Source organism: Neopsephotus bourkii, unplaced genomic scaffold (genome assembly GCF_033783945.1).
Source record: "Neopsephotus bourkii isolate Nb327-2 ecotype Australia unplaced genomic scaffold, CSIRO-AGI_Nbou_v1 NB_272, whole genome shotgun sequence".
Classification (NCBI taxonomy): Eukaryota; Metazoa; Chordata; class Aves; order Psittaciformes; family Psittacidae; genus Neopsephotus; species Neopsephotus bourkii.
In genome coordinates this window covers 19,751,834-19,777,160 of record NW_026900781.1, presented here as the reverse complement: position 1 = coordinate 19,777,160, position 25,327 = coordinate 19,751,834, and the positions used below count along the sequence as shown (strand labels likewise).

The window sequence follows — 25,327 nt, the reverse complement described above, 5'->3', positions numbered from 1 at the left end:
TAATTAAAGATAAAAATCCAGAACATAGTTTCATAGCCCACAGTACATTGGGATTAGCACACCTAGTAACAGATTCATACCATTTATGTCTTACAGTAATAATGTTATAGCTTTACCTCTGTCTACTTATATTTCTGACATTACACACGCACCTCATGTTCTGTTTTGTGAGTTCTGTATTATTTTTTATATTAATTTAAAATAATTATTTTTCAAGTTTCATTTGTTCTTAAAAATTCCCTTGGGAAAAACGAAAGCCTGTGAAATAGGAATAAAATACTACCTGGTAGTAAACAAGAAAATTTCTTTATAGTGAATACAAGTTTTTCATAGCTGTCCCTTGCCAGCAGTAAGCCTGGCTTACTGTATATGAATACATCCAACAAAAGATTTTCAGCTAGCTTTCAATTTCAATTCCAGTACATACTCAGTTACCAGTGACAGATTTTTGCCAAACTAGTCTGATCACATAAAAATATTCTTCTCACTCCCATTCTGGACAACCTTCTCCAATAATAATAATGATACTAACTTTTATGTTAATCTTACCCAACTGCTGAAAGCAAGGAATAAGAAAAACCCATTTCTGTTCCACTGTTAAAGATGTAAGTTAAAAAAACAGTTTGGTATTGCAATAATCTGTAAAGGCACTTTACATAACACCTCCCTCCTCCTCCCAAACTGAAGTGCTTTCTTTAGTTGTTCACTTTTTTAGACAATAAAAACCTTATTCTTCATGGTAGAGGAACAAGTTATTTTCATGGCTGTGCTCCCCTGCCTCATACAAAAGAAGAGAGAGGTGATATATACCAAAACCTCAGCTGGTGGGTTAACTGGACTTGGTTATCAGAAATATTACCTACTAACTCAAGATTCAAAATGACTTTTTTTCTAGTAGTCTAGATATGTGTTCCCCAAGGAGCCCCCTCATGGAAGTGGTACCTCTCTCCCCAAAAGCTGCATTAGCTCAGGAGCTCCAGAAAACAACTAACTGGGCCTTGGAATATCCAGTGTGGACCATACCGTAATGGGGACTCTTGGAACATTTTCTGATGTCCTATGCACTTAAAAACTACGTATATAACAATCATGTTAAGACGGATGAACATTTCTAGCTAATGAGTTCTGGACAGGACTTAATTTTAGTTTATGATGATATAAATATTTCCCTCCAACATCTTTAACTTGTGCATGTAGTTTCAGCAGTTAATACACAAGTAACTCTGACACTTGGAGAACTGTCTTAGAAAAAAAAAAAAATAAAAACTACAGTGAAAAATGAAAGCAGGAGAGACAATGAATGAATGAGATGTCACGAAAGAGTACTAATTAAATAAGACAGAGTAGACAAAAATCTGTTAGGAAAGGGTTAGTATAGCTGGTGCCATAGTGGGCTATGGTTATGGAATGTGTGATCACTTGAAGTTTCTTCCTTACAATTCTCTGGCCTTTTAAAAAGGTATTTTAGCTATTTCACGTATAAATCATCTCCTTCTAATCTGTGATCTCCTTGATTAAGGATGGGTAAACTCATTCAGTTCTATGAATAAATCAGGCTCTAACATTCAAAGGTAGCATTTATAAAGGCTTAAAAAAGGGTCTCATTTTTTCAGGGAATCATTATTTCACTGTACATTAGCAACACTGAATTTATCTTACAGGTAGGAGTGCTGAAATAATACCGCAGCAGATTTTTCTTGAGCCAAACAAAATCTGAAAAACAAAACCCCAAGTATTTTGTAAAAGAGGTTGTTCTAGATCAAATTTCTGAAGGAATGCAAGGTTTGCCAAATAACAGATTTATCATTTTTCTTATGTTTCTCTAAACCAGCTATTTATATTTACGTTTAGAATTATCCCCATGAGAATATCCTTACATACAAAAATAACGTGTGGTCATGCCACTAATGCTACTATTTAGAGCATTTATCAGGTATTAATTACTCAATAGTATATATATACACATAACAGGGCATAATTCTGCTGTATGCTGCCCACATACCTTACACACAACACAAGTTTATCAAAAGAACTTTATCTTTTGAAAACAGAAGTGCTTACTTAGGTGAGGCAAAATTATGGAGGAACATATAAAGAAAATAACACATTTTGAACTCTCGGATACATACTTATTTGTTATACATGTCCTTTTATCTCTTGACCCCATTCCAACTGAGTGGTGAGACTTCAGGGACTCCCCCATTAAGAGGGGCCCTCATTTTTAAGCAGAGCATGACAAAAGCTTTTTCTTCCACTTTTGCAGCTGTCAGGAAGGACAGAAAGGAGCAAAGCTAATGCTATTAAGCATCTGCACGTTAATGGATATCCTAAACTCAGTATTTTGTTTTTTAATTATTTTTAAAAGGGCAAAGTTAAAATTGTGAAAGATAATGTCAGTCAGTAGAATTACTCAACTTGTAGAGACACTATTGGAAGTGTAACAGTACAGACTCTTATTTCAGTAATACTCCTTTCCACAATTCCAGCAATCTGAAGATCTCAGAGAGGTGACAGTGCAATTTAAATTAGGATCATTAATTCTGGTCCATAATTGAAGCTGGTAATTAAATGGCAAATAAATGGTGAAGGAAAAACTGATTTGAAGCTTTACCCTCCTTTCATAGTCCTCACACTTCCAGATCTAGTTGTTAATCCCATCTCATCATGTTCTCTTGTTCATAACTGTGCTGTACCCTTTCTCCCTGCTGTTCTGGCTATGACTCACCAGTGCTCCATGTGTACTCCTCCTTGCCATCCTGACCTATGAGAGAATACACCACTTGCACTGCTTCTCATAGGAGATTGAGACCTAACAGTATTCTGGAGCAGGCAAAAAACCACTCTTGTCAGTGCTCTGTGCTATTCCACCTCCTCACTCCAGATACTGTCTCCCCATCGGCCACCCTGTCCTCAGAGCACTGTCCAGTTCCTCAAGGTGGAGCACCTCCTTCCCCCATTAAAAAAGAGAGATAATTAAAAAAATAGCCAATTCATCTAATTTTAAGATGATAAGCATTCGTGAATGCAAAACAGAAAAACAACTTAGTAAGCAGCCCCAAGTTAAAGACATTAATACAGAGAATAAAGTATGTCTACAAAGGATAATATTCAGTTCCAATGTAAAAAATACCAGGTGAGACTCTGACCCATAAAAATATCCCTGACACCCTTAACAAAACAGGAAATTAAAAACAAAGTGAAATTTATACAAAGTCTAACACTGGTCTTCTTGTTGCATGTATTTATTTAGTTTAAGAGGAAAAGAGAAACTCTTCTGCTATGCGCATTTCATTTTCCAGTCATATAGTTAAATTTTGAGTTGAACTGGGAATCATTTCTTCTCCCTCATCTGGAGTTTCATAAACATGTACAAACAAATCTCTTTGGTACACAATTTCCCTCCTTGTCAGGAAACTAAATTCACTTATTGAAGGCCATAAATCAAGACACTTGCAACTCAATCAACAAACATAATGGTTAATTAATTAATCAATTAATTAATGAAATTGTATTTGTTGTACATCTCATATGCGTGATTAATTCAGCAACATAACTTCTCAGTGTGCCCTCTGATAGGCATCCCAGCTCAAGAGGACAGGCGAGCATTAGCCCTTTACACTCTCTGAAACTCCCAGTGGATGAATAACACATTCTTTTACCCATTACCCCATTCATATCCTACTGTCTCCACACACAAAAAAAGTTATCAAACAGAAGTCAATTCTCCAAATATAACTTCAGCTTATTAGCTGAATGTTAATAAAACCCATAAAACACTGCTGCAATGCTTGGTAACCTTTCTGAGGTCAGTCAGCTTTCTGCAAAATTCCCAAGAAGTAGAACTGCTGCTTATGAAGCCGAAAGCTTCTGTAGTTTAATTTCATTTTTCAGAACTATATCTGCATGCAACTGTTTTCCTCAACTTGAAGAAAGTCTTGGCAGATATTAGTGATGTACAGATATCAAAAATTCACAGGAATTACAAAAGGTGTTCTGCATAGCCATCAGACAAGTAATCTGTTTCATTCTCATAGGTGAGCATTTTAATTTTTTTCAAATTTTGAACATTTCTCATATATCTGACATAAAAACCTAAAAATATAGAAACATAGGATACTAAGGGGTGGAAAGGACTTTCAGATCATCTAGTTCCAGCCTCCCTGCCATAAGAAGGGACACCCCACACTACACCATGTCACCCAAGGCTCTGTCCAACCTGGCCTTGAATACTGCCAGGGATGAAGCATTTATCACTTGTTTGGGCAACCTGTTCCAGTGCCTCACCGCCCTAACAGGAAAGAAGTTCTTTATATCTAATCAGAACTTCCACTGTTTAAGTTTAAATCATAGAATCATATCAATTACTCCTTGTCCTATCAGTACAGTCCCTAATGAATAGTCCCTCCCCAGCACCCCTATAACCCCCTTCAAATACATGGAGAAGAGGTATCCATGCAGCCTTCTGTTCTCCAGGCTGAACAGACCCAACTTTCTCAGCCTGTCTTCATACAGGCGGTGCTCCATTCCCCTGATCATCCTCATGGACCTCCTCTGGACTTGTTCCAACAGTTCCATGCCCTTTTTATGCTGAGGACACCAGAGCTGCACACAATAATCCAAGTGAGGTCTCACAAGAGCAGAGTAGAGGGGCAGGATCACCTCCTTCGACCTGCTGGCCACTATTGTTTTGATGCAGCCCAGGATACGGTTGGCAAAATATCTATATTCTTCCAAGAGGGGCAGAACTGAAAAAGTTGACCCAAACCAGAAAGCTTTCAAAAAAGTGGTGAAATATCCTGAAGGGTGAGCAAACAAGTTCACTGAAATTTTATGCCTGAATGTTGGTTGATCTGAGATTAATCTGTACAGACACTGCATATTGGCCACTTGGGTAAGTTCTTTCAGAACCTGGACTTCCTGTTGCTACTATAACCTGTGTTCTGCATTTTCAATGCGCTTTTGTCCAAATAAGTTATTTTCCCAATAACTAACAGAAGAGAAACCAGGTTCTGTTCATGTCACCTTGTAACCACCCATGCTTCATGAAACATCTTGCTCTACAAAGCCAATTCATGATTTCACCTCTAGGAGAGCTTCACAGACTAAACTCATTACTAGATTCTGTCAGAAACGCTTCAGAGGATGCATGAAATAAACAGCAACTAGGACACAGACCTCAACATACAATTATGTTGTATACAATTCTCCTTGATTCTCTATGATGTGGCAAGATCTTCAGATACAATTTAGAGTACAAATACAATAATTTGCCATTTACATCAGCTGAGAAGCCAGTCTGTGAAATTCAAATTACTGTCACATCAGCGTGATTTGCTAGAGCTACTCAGAAACTTAGTATAACAACATGAACATCTTTAATATGTTAATATGATATTAGATGTTATTAATTACCATATGAGATGCTACACTTACTGTCTAGTAAATGCATTATCTCCAACATTTTAGTGCTTATGTTCTGCTAAATCAAGGTAGTAGAGGTACAGATTTTTCACTGCACAGTATCTGCACATAGAAGAAAAATACAAGGAAAAGGTAGATACAGAGTCCTCTTTTACACTGCATGACTACCTATTAATTATAGGCTTCAGTGGAGTGATGAACATTTTGGAGTACAACATTACTTGTTAATTCCCTTGTTTTGTGTTCTTGGATTATGCCTTCAGCCATATTTGAGTAGACACCAGAAACAAGCCTGCATCTCTCTGACATAAAAAGAATTTGCTTGTCCTGGTGCAAAGAGTCAGGAAAAATTACTGCCACTCCATGCATACTCAGGGGTATATGCAAGAGCAAGAGGTTTGGAAAGATGCAATCCAAATGCATAAAAGTTGAGGAATAATTTTTTTTTTTTTTTTTCTTTCTTAAATTAATGCTGGGATGGGAAGGACAGGCTTCTTGTTATGTACTGTTTGGGAACCCAGTTTACTTCCCAACAATTCAGTTGAAGTCTCCATAAAACTAAATTTCAGGTCATGCTCTGAAGGTGAATTAACTAATATGTCTCCAGAATCTCTGGACCCTACACTCTAGGCAATACAAACCAAAATCATTCATATTTGTTCTATCTTGCTTCCCATTAGCAGTTCATGTAGCTGTAATATATGAATGTAATATGTAGTCTTGAAACTTACACTACCTTCCTATGCAGTACGTTTGAGAATGAGAAAGGTCTGAAGTGCATGGAACAGGTCTAATTTGGCTTCTAGTGTCCACAAAAATATTTTGTTCATACGTTAATATGATCTTTCATAAGCTGCCACATAGAAATGAGGTAATATGAAGATTATAACGCCTTTTAGCCTCCCAAGAATCCACATGAGGACAGAGCACAGTGGTTTTTTAGAGCTACAGGTATAACAAAGAAAGATGAAATGTAGCTAGTACAAGCACAGATTGCTGGAAGCTGGGAAATACAATCCTAGAAATTCCAACAAGTGAAGGGAATCCAGCTGAATAATGAAGAATGAGGAGAAAGTGTTTCTTCAGAATCTCAACATATTTTAAAAAGTACGCCTCCATTTGTTTAAAAACAGTGCTGATGGGGGAGGGATGCAGGTGTTAGAAAACACAGTAACCATGGACTGGAAAATGACAGAAGGGAATACCATGGGAAATAGGGAGCATTTCAAATCATGATTATTCAATGTAAAACAGAAGGGCTGAGAAACTGGAGCACTCTTGCACTCCTGTCTGTACACTGACACATTGAGAAGATCCCTTTTCTGCACCTGGTGTTCAATAGTCTGAAACATTAAATGCAATTTTATTGGTGGAAGAGTGTTGTCATTTAGAGATTTCTACTTTAATAAACCAATGTTGTACCTACAGATACACTTAGGGAATTACACTGATGAATAACCGCCTAAATAACAGAGTTTTAAATTCTCAGGTTTTTTTGGGAGGGAAGAATATTGAGTTTAGGAATGTAACAATTTTGGTTCTAGCAATTTTGAAGAAACCTTAGATTTTAAAAGTAACTCACTACTGAGCCAGAAAGGAAATTTTTACATTCTCCCGTGGGTAGCTATGTCATTTGATACTTGTATCACATTTCCCCCTAGGGATTTTTTTTCATTATGATTTTCTACGAAAGGCAGACAGAGAAAAGGATTGTTCTCCATAGAAATTAAAATCACCACAAATTAATGCTAATACTTTGCAGCTTAGAACACTTCCAAGACATGGAACAGAACATCTGTTTACTGTGTAAGTGGTCAGTACATCTTTCAGACCAGATACTTAACAGCACCGGGCCGTGTGGGACCCCACTAGTGACGGGTTGCCAGTTTGAAAAGGAGCTATTTACCACCACCCTCTGGGTGTGGCTGGTCAGCCAGTTGCCCATCCACTGCACAGACCACTTGTCAAGACTGTAACACATTGATTTCTCAAGGAGGATACTTTGGTAAACTGTGTCAGAAGCCTTGGAGAAATCTGGATAGAAAGCGTCCACCGCTCGCCTCACATCAAATGAACAAGTTACTTCACTGTAGGAGGCAATCAGGTTTGTCAAGCACAGTTTATTCCTGGTGAATCCCTGTTGGCTTTTCCCAATCATGAGCTTCATTTGACTTCTGAAAGCCACCAAGAGTCTTTTTTCAACAACTTTCCTAGGGACTGAAGTAAGACTGATGAGCCTATAATTTACTGGATTCTCCCTTGAGCCCTTCTTGTACATGGGAGTGACGTTTGCCTTCCTTCAGTCTTCTGGGACATCCCCTGATCTCCACAACTTCTCAAAGATTATGGAGAGTGACTTTACAATGATGTTAGCCAGTTCTCTTAACATGCACAGGTGGATACTGTCAGGGCTCATTGATTTGTAGAGGTCAAGCTCCTGTAATAGTTCACATACCAACCCTTCCACTGACATTGGGTCTGTGTCTGCATCAACCATTAACCTGGAGTTTTGTTCCCAAGGCCTGGGACCCAACAGTGCTGGTAAAAACAGGTGAAGAAAGCGTTGTGAGTCTCTGTCTTTTCAGGGTTGTTGGTGACTAATATAACTTCTCTGCTTAACAGTGGGACAGTATTTTTCTTCTGCTTCTGCTTCTTGTTTATGTACCTAAAGAAACTTTTCGTATAGTCTTTGACATCTCTGAACAATTTCAATTTGGGCTGAGCTTTTGCTTTTGTAACTGTATTTCTGCACACCTTGGCAATGCCCTTGTAGTTCTCCATGGGTATTCGTCTGCATATGCATGCAAAGAGTGTTCATTTTCTGTCTCTGGCACTCCTCTTTTTTGTTTCTGAGCAGACTCAGGTCACAGTTAAACCAAGGGGGTCTCTTGCTCCACCTAATTCCATTACCTGGAATTAGGGGATGAACTGGTTTTGTGCTTCCAGGAGATAGTTCTTGAAAATCTAATGCATTTATAATCCATGGAAGCTTCTCATGCAATCCCCCCCAACTGACCTCTGAAATTTGCTTTTCTAAGATCTAAATCCTTTGTCTTGGTACTAGCCTTCAGCATGCTCAGCCAGAATCCAAACTCCACAACACTGTTATCACTGCAGCCAAGGTGATCACTAACCAAGATATCACAATACAGGTTTCCTCAGTTAGTGAGTAGCGCATTCAGAAATGCCTCATTCCTGGTTGGCACATCTGTCATATGTATGAGGAAGCCAGTCCTCTATGTTTTCCAGGAATGTGATGGATGACACGTGAGCTGCTGTGTTGTTCTTCCAATGTCTGGGTAGTTGAAGTCATGCATAAGAAGCAAGACCTGTTGACCTGAAGCGTGCTCAAGCGACCCAGATATTGCTTTGTTGGTCTTATTAAGTTGATTTGGAGGTTGGTAGCATCTGCTACCTGCAAGATCCCCCTTTGAGATAATCCCTTTGATCCTGATCCAGAGGCATTTAACGGGACTTCTACAATTGCTGTAGCTGACTTCCATACATTTAAGGTTCTCCTTAATCACAGAATTATAAAATAGTTAGGGTAGAAAAGGACCTTAAGATTATCTAGTTCCAACCTCTGTTACCCTGTCTGTCTTTACAAACAAGTCTAAAGTTATCCATCAGGATCCTCCTGTCATGTGAGCTGTGCCACCATGTAACAGTTATTCCTATGATATTGTAATTTTCTGACTGGGCATGGAGCTCTGGTTCCTCCTGTTTGTTCCCAGGCTGTGTACACTGTTATACTACTATGTTTATATTTTAGCTTTTACTTGGAATCTATATTCCAGGTTTGCATGAAAAGTGATTTAAATAAAAACAAACCTTGAATGAGTCACTGTAAATTGCCAATTTGCTTTAAGTGTGAAAGCTGTCTATCATGAATGTATTCCTTGTGCTCTGAAAGAAACGTGCCACAATGTTTTCCTACAATATAGAGGAGAAACGGAGAAACTAATTCCCTCCAAATAAAATGTAAACCGAGATTAGCTCATGCTATTACAGACTTGTAGAGAAAACATTATCTAAGAAGAGAGAATGGACTGGAAATGCTGCGTTCATCAGTAATAGCTGCTGACACAATCAATCTTGGAATAGCATTTAATATAACAACAATCCGTGTGATATAGGTGTGTGAAGGGCAAAAGCAATTTTTGTTAGCATTTATTAGAGATACAGCTCAGCTATCCATGTGGATGTGCAGCTCTGAGCTTTTGAATGCCTAGGTTTTCTGCCAAACTATGGCTTGCTGTTAATCTCAATGTGCTATGCTTTTTACCTGATGAATTACCTCAATTCATTATTGAGATAATAATTAGGATCACTGATGTGGCATTAAACATCAAAGCATCCTATACTAAGCAGTCTTACCAATTTCATATGTGAGGAACTGCCTTATTTTCTTTATTTCTAGTCTGTTGTGCTGAGGGCTTTTTTTGTTTTGTTTTCATTTTTGTTTGTTTGTTTTTCCGATGATTCCTGCTCCATGTAGGAGGGAAGGAAAGGAAAATGAAAAATCATTCCTGATTCACATCCTCACACTAATTACAACTGTCTAGGCCACTACCCAACCCACTTTATCTCTTCAGTCAGAAGAACCCTCCCCTACTCAGCTGTTCTTCAGACTAACAGGAATGAAAAGCAATCCCTTCCCATATAAAAAAATCCTGTGCTCAGAAATACAACAGCTTTAAACACTGACATTCTAGAACTGAAGTTCTTAATCAGAAAGGTGGAGTTTCTCAAATCAAAGTGACTGATGGTCTAATTAGTCACTCCTCATACAGAACTGTTCTATACATTAGATCAGCCTTGTTGCCCTTCTCAGAAATGTTTCTTTTGCAAGACTGGGGAAAAAGATAAGTAAATGAGAAGTATGATTTGTGTTTGAGACACAGGTGCACTGCAGATTTATACAGTAAGATATTTGGTAGGGTTTTTCCCCTCTTCCTAAAGATTTCTAATATTCAGTTTATTCACTGGGTTGTTTCTAGGCACCTTGCTGGCATAGGTTTATCTTAGCATTCATATAACCTGTCTTGAGTGGTAACTATCAAGTCAAAACTGATGCTCGTGCCCATTTATCTGTATTGAATTTCATTCAGTCTTAGAAGATTCCCCTGCTGCATTTCTTTACAACTGGTATTTCCTATCTTTTTCTTCTCAATAGCTTAGTATAATTAATGAAATGTGTCATTCGGCTATTCACCCTGCTTTCCACAAATAGTTTTAAATGTTATGTGACACTGGATTTCCCAACATGCAGGCTTTGAGGTTTTTTGTTTTTTTTTTTTTTTTGTTTATTGGTTGTTTTTAAGTTTATTTGTTTGTTTTGAGGAGGTTTGTTTTTTTTTGGGGGGGGGCATTTGTTTTGGGCTTTTTTTTGCTTTGGGTTTTTTTTCAGGTTAATTTTTGTTTGTTTGTATCCTCATATACCAAACTAGTTTTATATATTATTATACCAAAATTATTGGGTTAGGTATTTCTTCTTGAAATACTGCCCCAGGTTTATGTGATTAATAACTTCATGTGTTGATTGAATCTATAGCTTCTTCCACAGTGCCTGAGTTTGAGACTCCTCCTTTTACGCATTCCTTATAAAACGCCTGTTCCCCCAGGTCTCCCATGGTAAAGAGATTTAAAAATTCTTTCAGCAATTCTGCAACAGCCTTGTTTTGCTCTCTTTATGCCTTTTACACCTCAACTGTTTTTCAGTCTTTCAGCACAACAGTGTCTGATAAGCTCCCTCATCTTGATGCTTCTAGAGAAGAATTTTATGTTTTTTATTGCAAGTTTTTCCTCAAACTTTCTTGGATGGGTTGCTGTGCATTACAATTAGGATGCAAAATTTCTCAGTTGTTTCTATTTCTCTCATTTGGAAACAACTGCACTTTTAAAAAGGCTGCCTTTATTTGCCCTCTCTACCATGCCATTTAGTCATTCCAACTTCCCTTAGCCCTTCACATTTTTCTGGTGGGTGTTTGGCATTCGCTTTAAGCATTACTTACGAATAAGTTTAGCTTTAGTTCTTCTTTTGAAGATTTGATGACTAGGTTATTTATGAAGTAGTAATTTATTATAGCTAGAGCCTTTTGATACTAGGGCTCAACCTCCCTGTAAATTTTTTCCTGCCTTACAGGGTGTAAGTACCCCATTACTACTGTGTTTTTGCAGCCATAGAAGCTGAATACCCTAAGATATCTGAATACCCTCAACACATCATCACCAACTTTGTTATTCCAGTCAGCAGGGTAATGACAATGTTCTTGTAATTTTAATAATACATCTGAAACATCCGTAAAGACACTCTGTAGTTTGTTGAAATGGTTATGGTGTCATGATTTGACTCAAGAATTCCAGATAAAAATTATTCATATATCAAGGGTGTGCAAACATTGCTTCTGTAAACCTTTACCAGATCTAAAACTATACCTCTTTAGGATACTTGAATTTAACTATTAAAACAGATAATTAATATTAAGTAGTAAAATAAATCATCAATATAAATATATTAAAAAATTAAAATCCCAGTATATTTATATAAATTGTAAGCATTTCTATTTCTTTTGTAAACATGTACAGAAACCTCTTCCTTAGCAGGCTTTCCTAATTCAAAGGAAGAGGTTCTGTTTGTGAATAGCACCTCTTTTATTATCAACACATTATCACCCAAATAGCTCAAGCAGGTGCTTTGACCAGTATGAAAAATTGTCTGCAGAAGTGTGATTATTGGTATGTCTCTTATAATGAGACTTTGCAAAGCTGTTTTATTTATACTGAAATATTGAGTATGCTAATTCACTGGAAGATAACAAAACAAATACATTTTGGCAACAGTTTTCTTGTATCTGTTAACAAAACAGAAAAGGACATCCAATACCCCATGCCACACAAATTAATTATATACTAAACCCAATGTAATTCCTAAGTGTAAATTTCTGAATTCAAACTATTACCCCCGATGACTGGGATTTTTGTTTGTAACCGAATGGAAAATTCCAAACTATTCATAGATGAAAAATGAAGATTTGATACAAATGTTAAAAATACATTACAACTACTTTACTGTTTTTGAGCAACAGACTTAGAGCAAGCTCTTTTGCTGAGATTTTTCCCCAAGTTCTTTAATAATACCTTTGTGCAGAGAGACATCTTTGCAACTGTCTTATCTCCAGTCTTGAACAGCTCCATACAATCAACCTTTCCTCTAGAAAACCTCATGTAAAGGGAAGAAGCAATTGCTGAGAAAGCAACACATTCAACATCAAACAATATGAGTCATTACCTTTAGTGTTGTATAGAATACACCGCACAGCTAACCTTTTGCAAATGCTGCTACGGATCTAGGAATATTGCAGTCTCACTCACCTTTTTTTAGACATTTTGAAATGAATGAACAAACTGCTAAACCTAAAATCTCTCCTCTTTCACAGCCGTCTACACCTTAGAAAAAGAGGATATCTTTTTGCTAAAGCATGTTTCACTTGTCACATCCTTCTACATGAAAAAAGGAGAAAATACCTAACAGTGGTGTTATGCATTCTATCTGAGGGTATCGGCTCTGCCCTGTGGTGGGGCTGGTGGACATGACTGGAACTGGCTGTGTCTGGCACTGGGAAGCACCGGCTGCTCTGCACAGGGGATGCGCAGGCAGACATCCCACCAGCAACTCACTATGTAAAACCAGTACATGACCAAAGAAAAACCAGAATGAAGGAAGGAACAAGGCTAGGCAGGTACAGAACAGGGTCTCCCCCCCACAAAAACAAACAAACAAACAAACAAACAAAAACCCAAATGAAAACCCCAAAGAAAAACAACCCCCCCCCCAAACAAACCAAAACAACAACAACAACAACAACAACCAGCTAAAATGTTGGTTCCATCAACATAGTCAGCACAAAGAACATAGAAACAACTTCAGCTGCTGGTGTGTCAGAATCATGAAACGGTAGGAAACAAAGAATGAAAAAAGAGGTCAAGTTTTGTACAGACTTTTTCAGTCTGCAAGAGTCTCAGGGAAGATGAGATCACATTGTTCCATTAATTGAAATAACCATCTCCACATTGCAAACTAATGTTTTGCAATATAGAACTGACAGACTATATAAAGCTTTCTTACAAAAACAGTTATTACTTTGACATTAGATTCAGTGGTCCTGTTTTGACATAAAGGACCAAGTTTCTCCTTGGTGCAATTCCACACTGTCTTAAATGAAGTTAAACCAGGTAAACACTTTAGCTCATGTCTTTGGACTAGAACTGAACACTTCAGTATGTTCATGCTTTTCTGTTTTTCTGGTTGGTCTGGCAAGTCAAAATGCCCTTGTCAGTCTGTATATAACCATTTTCTGTCAAAGGACTGCAATGCAACTACTATGCTTCAGGAAACCTCAGATACAGCTGAACACGCTATAAACCAGTCAGATAGATACAGCTGATGAAAGAACTCTCTTCCCTTGAGTTTAGTTTTTCCCCAAATAACCTCTGAATGTTTAGAGATTCTACTTCAGAAATAACTAAAACCTAAAGGTCCATAGCATTCTATGACTTGCAGAATTTCAGTAATGTCCTCAAACTCTCAATAAGAAGCCAAATAGCAGTTGCTGAATAAAGGTAGGGTTGCTATCAGAATGAAGGCAGCAAAAGGGGCTGTCTGTGCGGCACATTTCTTCTGTTCTTGGTAAGGTTATTTTCTGAGCAACAGTGGGAGACAGATAGGAGAAGACAGAAGTAAGCACTATCCTGTATGATGAGTTTTGGCTTTCAACCAGCTTCAGTGGCACTGAATCAAAATGTTATTTAGCAACGATAAGGGTGACAAGAATTAGGACCTGAGTAATCAGTGAGCAGAGAAGCATAAAGATTGGAAGAGACAAAAAGTACTGTAAAATCTGAGGTTAGTGACCTAATGCAATGAAAATGCTGTAATAGGGAAAAAGACGATTTTGAGTAATCAGGAAGAAGAAAACAATAAAGACTGAAGTAAGTAGAAAGTATTATGAAATCTGAGGTTACTGATCTATAAAGAAACTCCAGAGGATTTTTTAATTTTTTTTTTACTTTTTTAATTAAAAGGGATCTATTAAAATACAAATCTCTACTTTTCCAGTCCAAACACTGATAATCTCAGTCTTTCACAGATTCACCGAGATGTCCTTTGGAAGCAGCTTGAGACGTCTCAGTCTTAAATATAATTAAAAATTGTGAAGCTAAATCTTTGCTCAAATATTAAGTATATTCATTCAATGTTCATTTTCTCCTTTCTTCTAAGAACCCTGAAAATATTATAAAGCTGATCTCTTTCACACTACACACATGAAATACGTGATTTTTAAGCTTGCTGAGCCAAAATTCCCCTCCTTTTCTCTTTATTTTCTGTATAGGTCTATTCTAGTATAAACTTTCATAGAAGCAACCAAAGTCTATAAAAGAACAGAAAAATCTGTGCTTGCATATTTAGGTTGTTATTGCTACCACATCTTTGCTAGCTATAGAGGAAAAGTATTTTATCTAAATACATTATTTGTGAAACTTGCAAGCTAAAAGGTAGAAAATGAAATGCATGTTACTCTAGATGCTGATTATGCCACTTGCATGCCTTTTTATGATGGCATGAAAAGGGCTAATAAACCATGTGCAAAATCTTTAGACTATAACATCTACACTTCCCTTTTTAATTTTCTTTTTCATAAACCCACCCCACTTTTTTATCAAGATAAATTTTGGAACTCTTAATTATGCCTGAAATGCTGAAATATACTTCATTTTATGTTAACCTCCAGCATGGAATAAAATTATTTTAATTGTAAAACTCCACTTCCATTTTTTTCTTAACTCTCCAGCTGGACATTGAGCCATTGACTACAACTCTTTGTGTGTGGTCATCCAGCCAGTTCCTTATCCACCGATTTTATATCAATTATTACATATATTTATATTATATATATTATATAATATATTGATATTATAATATAGCATATATAATAACTCTATATTATATTAATAGTTGCTGTAGTTGTGAATTTTTTAAAGATACTTTTTTTTATAAAAAACTAGGTTTGGAGCTGTTTGCTCAGGAAAACACCCTGAAACATTGAACACTTACACCAAGTTCAACATCAGGGAACCAGTTCAATAATCTCAGAACTACGGAGAATGCTTAACAGATACAAAAGGATCATTTCTCATTTTTACAATAAACTAATTTTTCTAGGTCCTATGTTTTGCCATGTTCCTATAAAAGCCTTCTGAGTATGGCTAATATGGGTTAATTTTATACACATTTACAGTTTTGTTTTTTTTTTTAGAGAAAAGAAAAAATGACTGTGGATTTGGGATATGTTCGATATTTTAATATAATGATGACTTGTTGTCCTAACACTTGCAGTATAACAGATAAATTAAATCCATCCTCTTGATAGTAATTTCAGGATAAGAATGAGAAACCTTACCATTTTCATTGCAGGCCTATCTTATTGTTGTCTGCAGTGTTCATTTCCATGACAGTGACTCTAATCATTATAACAGCATTGTATATAATGAGTCTGCTTTCTCTGATGTTACTCCCAAATTGAGTGTGAAAAATGTGAAAGGACAGATCTCAAATGGCAAAACTTTCACCAATGAAGCAGAGTAGTCTACAGAATAAATAACTGACAGAACTGATAGCTTGCTGTCCCCAGACAGAAGTCTGGAATTAAAGGGCAGTGCTCACATAGCCTTTCTTCATAAACCAAGGATTTTTGCATGAAAGCTTCTTGTTAAATTAAAGGCATACAGAATGAGACCTTGATGAGGTGTGTACAATTAAATGTGATGTCTGTAAAACATCCATTTTTCAAAATTAAAAGGAACTCATGCACAATGACCACTAACAAAATCTTGCTAATTACTAATATGATGTCAGCCTTATCCAGGCCTTCTTTTTTCTGAATTAAAAATATATGCCTGAACTAGTGCATTGACCTTTGCAGTAAGTTCATCAGAACCATGTCAAGAAATGGAAAATAGAGTATAAATGCTTGCAAGTCCCACAAAGCTTCTGCAAAGACGAACTTAATAATAATAATGTGAGGTACTCAGAGTAGAATATTATGAGCATCACAGGGAATTCTTTGAGGAAAAAGGGAGAAAAATTGGTATGTACAGAGAAAAAAATGTCCTCAAACAAGGCATGTAGTCACAATCTGACCACGAAAGATTAAAAGAAATACTAATCATCAATCCCTGTAAATGAAAGTTTACATTTATGTATGATGTAAATGTAGCATTGAGTGGTAAATGTAGCATTAATGTAAACATAGCATTAATAAAGGTAGCATTAATAGAGTAGTTAGAGGCTGACAGAAAATATATTGAAAGAGACCATCCTCTAGATAACAGAATCCAGGCCCCTGTACTTTCATGCTATCATGTTTCTAAATGCCTTTATAAAGACAAGCATGCTTTACTTTTAAAACCCTTCAAATTTTTGTTTCCACTGTTCCTATTAGACTCTTGCAGAATTCTATTTTTTTATTTCCATTTGAAATTAACTCATGACCATCAAAATGTCTTTTTTTTTTTTCCAAGTAAAAGCTGAATCAACTTAAAAGATCTTCTCTTTGCCTTGTGGTTTCTTCTGAAGTGTACTAACAGAATAATACATGCTCTCCACCACTATTTGTGAGAGTAATTAAACAAACATATTTTCATAGAATAATAGAATCACAGAATGGTTTGGGTTAGAAGGGACTTTAAAGCCCATATAGTTCCAACCCCTCTGCCACAAGCAGCGACACCTCTCACTTGACCAGGCTGCTCAAAGCCCAGCCCCACCTGGCCTTAAATACTTTCAGGGTTGCAGCAACCTTAACTTCCCTAGGCAACCTCCTCCTGTGTCCTACCACCCTCATAATACAGAATTTCTTCCTAATATCTAATCTAAATCTGCCCTTTTTTAGTTTAAAAACATTTCCCCTTGTCCTGTCTGTACCTGTCCCTATCCAGCTTTCTTGTAGGTCCCCTTGAGGTACTGGAGAGCTGTTTTAAGATTTCCCCAAAGCCTTCTCTTCTTGAGGCTAAACACCCCAACTCTCTCAGCCTGTCTTCATAGGACAGGTGCTCCTGCCCTCTGATCATCTTCATGGCCTTCCTCTGGACACCCTTGAGTAGGTCCACATCTTTCCTGTGTTGGGGATCCCAGAGCTGAACAAAGTACTCCAGGTGGGATCTCACAAGAGTGGAGTAGAGGGGAAGAATAACCTCTCTCGACCTGCTGGCCACGCTCCTTCTGATGCAGCCCAGCATAAAGTTGTCTTTCCGAGCTGCGAGAGCACACTGCCAGCTCAGGTTGAGCTTCTCATCAACCAACACCCCCAAGTCCTTCTCAGGGCTGCTCTGAATCCAGTTTCCACCCAGCCTATTGCTGTGCTTGGGATTGCCCTGACCCAGGTGCAGACTTCTCACCTGGCTGTGTTAAACTTCATGAGCTTTGCAGTGGCCCACCCCTAGAGCCCGTCCAGGTCCCTCTAGATGGCATCCCTTCCCTTCTGTGTGTTGATTGCAGCACACAGCTTGGTGTCACTGGCAAGCTTTCTGAGGGTGCCCTCAATCCCACTGTCTATGTCACTGACAAGAATGACAACGCCAACAACACCGATCCTAATGCCAGCTCCTAAGGAACACCACTCATCACATCTCTCCACTTGGACATTGAGCTGTTGTCCACAATTCTCTGAGCAAGACCACCCAACCAAATCCCTTTCCACCAAGTCCATCCATCAGATCCACACCTCACCAATTTATAGACAGACATGTCTTTTGGGACAGTGTCAAATGCCTTGAACAAGTTCAGGTAGATTACGTCACTTGCTCTTCCCTTATGCACCAACACCATGGCCGCATCATAGAAGGCCACCAAATTGGTCAGGAATGATTTGTCCTTAGTGAAGCCATGCTGGCTGTCACAAATCACTTCCTTATTGTCCATGTGCCTTAGCATTGTTTCCAGGAGGATCTGCTTCATGATCTCGTCAGGCACCAGTGTGAGACTGACTGGTCTGTAGTTTCCTGTATCTTTCCTTTTTTCCCCTTTTTAAAAGTGGAGGTTATATTTTCCCCTTTCCACTAAGCAGGAACTTTACCAAACTGACATGATTTCTCATATTTGATAGATAATGGCTTAGCCACTTCATCTGTCGGTTCCACAGGACCCGAAGATGTATCTTGTCAGGTCCATGGACTTGTGCACCTTCAGGTTCCTTAGATGATCTCAAACCTCATATTCTCATTCTTCATTCTCCCAGTTCCTGCCCTTGCCTCCTGTGACTTGGGGAAGTGCGACAGTGTGATTGCAGCTCTTGGAGTAAAGACCAAGGCAAAAAAGTCATTGAGTACCTCAACATTCTCCGTAATCCCTCTAACTCTGTGGCTATAGGGTTAGATTTTATTCTCTAACACCACCCCAAATATAGTATTCTTTTTTTTTTTCTGTATATCTTCATATAGAAATTAATTTTCTTGGCCAAATTAATTAAAGCAATAAACAACATTATTTTCCACAATGCCTTCACTACCACTTTATCTCTGTTTTGCTTATCTCTGTTTTTGCAGCTTCTTCAAGTTATGACAGTAGAGGCAATAACTGATCGGCCGAACAGATCTTTCTCTTCCTCTGCCGCTTACATCTGACAAACTGTACTGTATGCCCGAAATTCATGATACTGTCTGTAAGAGCCTTATCACATTGTGGTCTTGAGGTTTACTACGTATCTCCATATCTAAATTTTATTCATGCTATCTAGCTCTTTCCAGACAATGTTTTGCTTTTCCTGCATAGCTTTGCACCAGGAATATGTTTATAGAAGGTTTCCAAACTCATTCATGAAAATGTTAATCAGTCTAAGATGGGTCCGCAAGCATATCTCCTTATCCCCTTACCCGTTTTAAAAGCTCCTCTTTCAGTGCAATCCACTATCTCCACTTAGAAAGGTCCTTCTCTAGTTTACATTTTCTGCAGAAATCTCAGCAATTTTTAGTATGCTGAAATACTTGGTATTCTACTAAGCTTGGCATAATTGAATAATTTTTTTTTTGGTCTTCATGTTAACTGTACCTTAAATACAGATGCTTCACTTGCTATTTTTAGTTCAGATGAATCTGTTTAAATTTGAAAGCCCTTGCTACCAGACATCTGTGATTTCAGAAGCTACTGGTTTCCTTCGATAATTTTTCATACTCTGAGATATAATTTTCAGGATTCCTAACTTGAAGGCAAACTAAGATTAAATAATTCCTCTTCCACGCCCTCATCTCTGTTAACAATTTTTATTCACTCAGCATATTCAATGCCTTTCTTCATTTTCATTAAGGAGATTAAGACTAATCTAGATTATGTAATAAAAAGAATTTATCATAATGCTGAAGACAGTATTTAGGGCGAGAAAAGCTCCATCTGGCATCCTTCTTGCACTAAAGTTATATATACAGTTTTGTGTTATCTTAATGCAAATTTGAAACCATGCTAGACAGACAACATTATCCAGACTTCAGTTGGCCAGCCTACAACTACATCAGCATGAACTTTATGCCTGAAGCTCCCTAATATATGTCAAAACAAATGCAGGGCTTCTTGTTCTCATAGGTTTCTGAGGAACTGTAACACACCTCCTGCCTCTTTTTATAAATAATGTCAGAGAATTTCCCCTTGAAGGATCCCTTTTTCACCCTACCTTCAGAGTGGAATGAATATCCTATGAAGCTTAGACTGTACCTATAGTATTCCCTGAAATAAAACTGAATCCTATTCTGAAATAAATACCTGCAAAAGTCTTTAGCAGTGACATATTTAAAGTCCATGCATTTGGGGTTCTATAACCTGATGTAAGAGGGTCAGCTGCACTCAGTGTTTATCTGAGCTCAGAAGAAACATTATATTATCCTATTTTAATATCTTCATCCTGTTTGCTTTTATTTATCTTTATTTTTATAATAATTACAGAAAGTATACACATACAATTGGCAAATTCATTGTGTATATATATGGCAATCTCAGAGGTGTCCTACTTTAAAAAAGGAGGCACCATCTACGGAGACACCTGGTCTATCGATTCTACATTTCAAGGGATGGCAAAACCAAAACCAAACCCCAAAAGAAAACATAGACCTTACCTTTCCTACATACTGAGGATCTGGTCCCATGTGTTCTTCTAAAACAAAGAACTGATTCCACACCCATCCACGCTTGGGACGATGATGTACTTCTGTTTCGCCTTCTATGTGTTTGGTTTGGTTTCTAGTCACCTTGATGGAGCCATGGTGAGCAGCTCCATAACACCTCTGCACAAAACAGAGACAAACTAGGACTGGGCAGATACAAGATGTACTTGTAATTTTCATTGTAGGATAAACTTCCTGTTCAAGGTTTTCTTTCTCTTGTTTTTTGAGTTGTAATCCTTTAACAAGTTCCCGAGAAACAAGGTGAAGCCTGGTTCAGAAATACAGTCCAAAATGGGTTTTTCTGCTTGCTCATGGTTTAGCTGCCCATTTGGGAAAGCTCAGATTATATTTACATTATGAAAAGCTTACTGGAAAAATTGGTATTTCTTCTGAGGTCTTCACAAGAGAGTTCCACAGCCGGCCATTTTCTATCTAATAGGGAAAGAAAAGAAAGCCACTTACTCATCACTTAACCCAGCAATTTTCAGGTTTCTGACCTTAGATTACATTCACAGCTGTACTATCCAGTCTCTCAAAGATTCTCCTTTTAACTAGAATTTATTTTTAACCCTTCCTGTAAAAGTGTTGCAAAAAGTGTTTTCAGATTGGTTTGATTAGATACCTTAAGAATTACCATGGCTTTTCCAAGCCATGAAAACGTTTACATTATTAAAAACTGGATGATGCAGGACAGTTTTCCTTTGGCTTACTTCCAAATCACTGACCTGCTCTGCTAGTAAAAAAATATCACTGCTGCAGTGTCATTACATAGATAGTGATTGGTAATTTCACATGAGTTCTTTATCTGCCATACACCACACAGAGATCCAACATGGTGAAAAATACCAAAGCTAGGATGGGTTTTCAAAGAATGCCTCCAAAATCTGCTCTGAGGATTCAGTCAATATTAGAGTGCATTGACAGGAATTTTCAGTCAAAATATACACTTTTACATCCTGTGTTTTAAATATATCCCAACCAATATCATACTGGAATGTCACAAGATTACTTCATGCTGACAGAAAGCTCAGGTACTGCTGTTCAGATGATCAGCATTATTTTCATAAAAGCATCTAAGTTCGCAGTGACAGTATTTTCTCAACTTAAAAAAAATAAATAAACATTTATACTACAATATTAAAATCTGAAAATGTGCATGGAAGTTGATTTAGTGCTTAAAGCAAAGTAGATTGAAAAAATAAAGTAACTCTTTAATCTCAGAGAAATAGTTACTCTAAGGTAACCATTTGTTCAGTTATCTGAAGGTATCAGTCAATCAGAAATCTCAAAATATGCAACTACGTCTATAAAAATTAGAATTGACTTTCAATATTGGCTGTGTTTGAGAATTATAAAACCGTTACAAGTAATGTAAACAGAAACACAATGAAACTGATTTTGTTTCTAAGTTTCATGGGAATCAAACAGAACAAATTCAAATTCTCTAAAGAATCAAACAGGAAATTAGAAATCAGATGGAAAAATAATGCAGTTGAAGGAAGCTCATCAACTGTCTTGGCTACAGAATTTTTCCCTTATGGTTCTCTCAAATCCTTACTAATACTGGGAGCTGAACCATATTTTCTTCTGTATTCATCTAAATTCAGTTTCTAATCAGAATAATGGAAGAATTAATCAAGACTGCTCTACAACATTAGAAATATCCAGAAAGGATACATTTTCTGTTACTTTTACTCAGTTCAGGACAGTGGATTATGCTGAAGTAAAGAAAGAACTCCGGTTTCTTGCAGCTAGGCAGGAGTTAAAAAAAGAAACTCTGTATGGTATTTTCTACTGTGGAAAGAAGTTTTTAGACATTTAGTATTACCCTGCTTCCTATTTCCACACCAGTGCAACCTCCCCTTAACCCGTACACGGTATAAGCCATTAGTCTTTTAAAAGCCTCACATCCCATCTCAGAACAGATTCATATGACATGATGTATTATTACCTTCTTTGGTCCAAATGTGATTTAATAGGAATTTTTCACAGTTAAATTAATACACAGTTGTATGAGGTGTAAGTAATACCAGGGAGAGAATCCAGGCATTCTGGGTCTCACATTTGTTTCTAACTATATACTCTTCTTCTGTAGTTTCCTTGACTTTCTGCATTCTTTCCTGATTCTTGCAAGAAATCAGTTTTTGTCTTGAGGCGTGCAATTGCCTTCTAAAGATTTATTTATTTACAGATGAACTATTTAAATAGATTAGTCTTTGTTATACTTCAGATGTACATTAAAATTAATCAGTACCTCACAAAATGATAAGGCTGCAGTTTTATCCATTCAAGTATTGTTTTTCTTCCCTTTGTTTCCATCTTGGGAAATGCCTGGGAGCAGTTCATAAGACTATAAGCTGTGCATAATGTTAAAAATGTGCATTGAAATTTCTCAGAATGACACAATTTAAATTTATTTGAAATCATTACTACTGAACTTTCCTTTATAAGAACCGTGGGGATGGTGGTAGTGGAAAATTCTTGCCTTATAGAAAAGTAAATATAAATGAGTACAGCAGACAGATACCCACAAATCAAGATTTACTATACAGAAATTTGTTTATTTCCTCCCTCTGAAGCCATTCATAGGAAAAAACCCAAAACCCTGCAACAAAGAGAAAAAAATCCAAGCCCAAACCCAAACGTACAAAACCTCCAAACAAAATAAAACAAGCAAAATACAAGCTGGAGCCTGTAAACTGTGGAATGTCATAGTCTTGGCTTTATACGACTTAGAACAAATAGACAAAACTATGAAGGGCTTCTTCATCTCAGAAATATCTGTTTTTCTTAGCATTAACTAGAAGGCATTAAATTTCTTTTTGCAAAAAACACTTTTACCTCGATTCAGAGATTAGGTGTTAAACGTTTGCCCCAAAATTAAAGTTTGAAAATTATTTGTTCTGAACAAATGTTTTCAACAAAAACATCACCACCACCACTAATAATAATAATAATAACACATCTACTTGCTGTTATATTCATGCTAGTTTAGCCTTCAGCTGTTCCTGAGTTGTGTGGGAAGCCTGGAGAATTGTTTCCACTATGACAAATTCAACAATTAAAAGAGGAATGATTTTTACTGAAGATTCTTTGAAGCATTTTCACTCTGCTAAACATCTGTAATAACCAAAGTCTAATTAATGCTCGGTACAAAGGTCCTTATTCGTATTTACTCAGCACACTCTTACTAGCATAAACACTCATTAAAAAACTGCACCACCTCCTCTAAAGAAAGCTCAGCTTTCCCATGAAGACAGCAGTTTGTCTACAGGGGAAAGTACAGGTGGAAAGACATTGAATGGTTACTGCAGAAGAGACGGTTGCAAAGAATAGACAAACTTGAGTGAAAGACTGTATTTTCTGAAATCCCTCAAATTGTTACCTTACGCTAACATACTGAGAGACATGGACTGCTCAGTGCTCTTGTCTGCAGGTTCAGATTAAGTGTCGTGCTTTATAGGTCTTGTTATAATGATATACGCAACTGCAAAGTAGACGTGTTACTGCTGTCTCCTGGGAGCCCTCATGAAATTGAGTTGTGTATCGCAAGAGACTCTCAGAGTGAATTAAAATTAAATAATTAAATAAGATGAGGTGGGAAAGTTCCACCAGCATTTCTGGAAATCATTACAGCACAGTAGTTACCGCTTAGTGTGGCAGCAAGACACTGTAATGAATTCCCAGGAAACCAGTTTGAGCATAGTGATGCAAAGCATGTATGCTTCACCATCATGAGGAGATGCATCCTTCGTAACAGACTTGTCCTGAATCTCAGCGTCCCCAGTCTCCCATAATCAAATTGAGCACATATTTGAATTCAACTGGAAGATTCCGATTTGCAGATGCACATTCGGCACAGCTCTGCACATCTTCTGTCAGATCCCTCAGGGACCCTTTTCAGTCCCACAGTGATGGAGTGACAATTACTTATGGAACTCACAATAAATTGCATTTCTCATATGCTTTCTGACTTCTCCCTCTGCACTCTGCCCTCTAGACTTGCTCCCTGTCAGAACAAATTCTTCCGTTATGAAAATCTGACCAGCTTTAAATCAACATAATTATTTAGATATAAATAATCAGGCAGTAAAGTATTTCCGTCTTCTTGTGTGGCTTGTGCTTAGCCTGTTGCTAAAGTTGTATCTTTCAGCACTGCAGACATAATGGTGTATTGACCTGGGGACCAAAGACAGAATAACAGGCTAGTTATCAGAATGAAAAATTGGATGTTACTTTTTGTTTTATCTTTCTGAAGAAGAGCTTGATAGATTGCCAACAGAATATACAATACTCCTGAGGAACTCTGGCAGAAAAAAAAAGAAATTCTATGTAGATGAAGGGAAATGGTTCATCTATAGTTGATCTCTATTTCAAAAACTGGTAGACTTGAGCTTATAGGACTCTCTATGAAAAAATGAGGCACCAAGTCTTTCTTAGCTTATGTGATACACAAAATATAATCATCATAGTATGCTTTCTAAAAGAATAGTGTCTTCTGCACATGTTAGTTTATCTCACAGAATTAGCATCAAAACTATTTTGGAAAGCATTTAAAAATGGTAGTACTTCTTGTCTTGCCCCTTTGTTGTGGTTATATTGTAGCTACATGTATAAGACTAAGAACTAGGAAAGAAAGTAAATAAAATTTTCCTAAAATAGTTTAATAGTAACTCCAATAACTACAAATGCTTTGACA

The 25,327-nt window shown here is 37.2% G+C and overlaps 1 protein-coding gene across 5 annotated transcripts in view; it reads right to left on the bottom strand.

Moving 5' to 3' along the window:
- Positions 1-25,327, bottom strand: part of CDH18 (cadherin 18) — a 584,308-nt gene that overhangs the window by 148,906 nt on the left and 410,075 nt on the right. For all 5 annotated transcript variants that reach the window (XM_061346700.1, XM_061346697.1, XM_061346698.1 and 2 more), the window contains one exon: positions 20,581-21,060. In XM_061346700.1, the coding sequence (XP_061202684.1) occupies positions 20,581-20,808 (228 nt within the window). In that variant the 5' untranslated portion in view covers positions 20,809-21,060. The remainder of the gene's footprint in view (positions 1-20,580; positions 21,061-25,327) is intronic.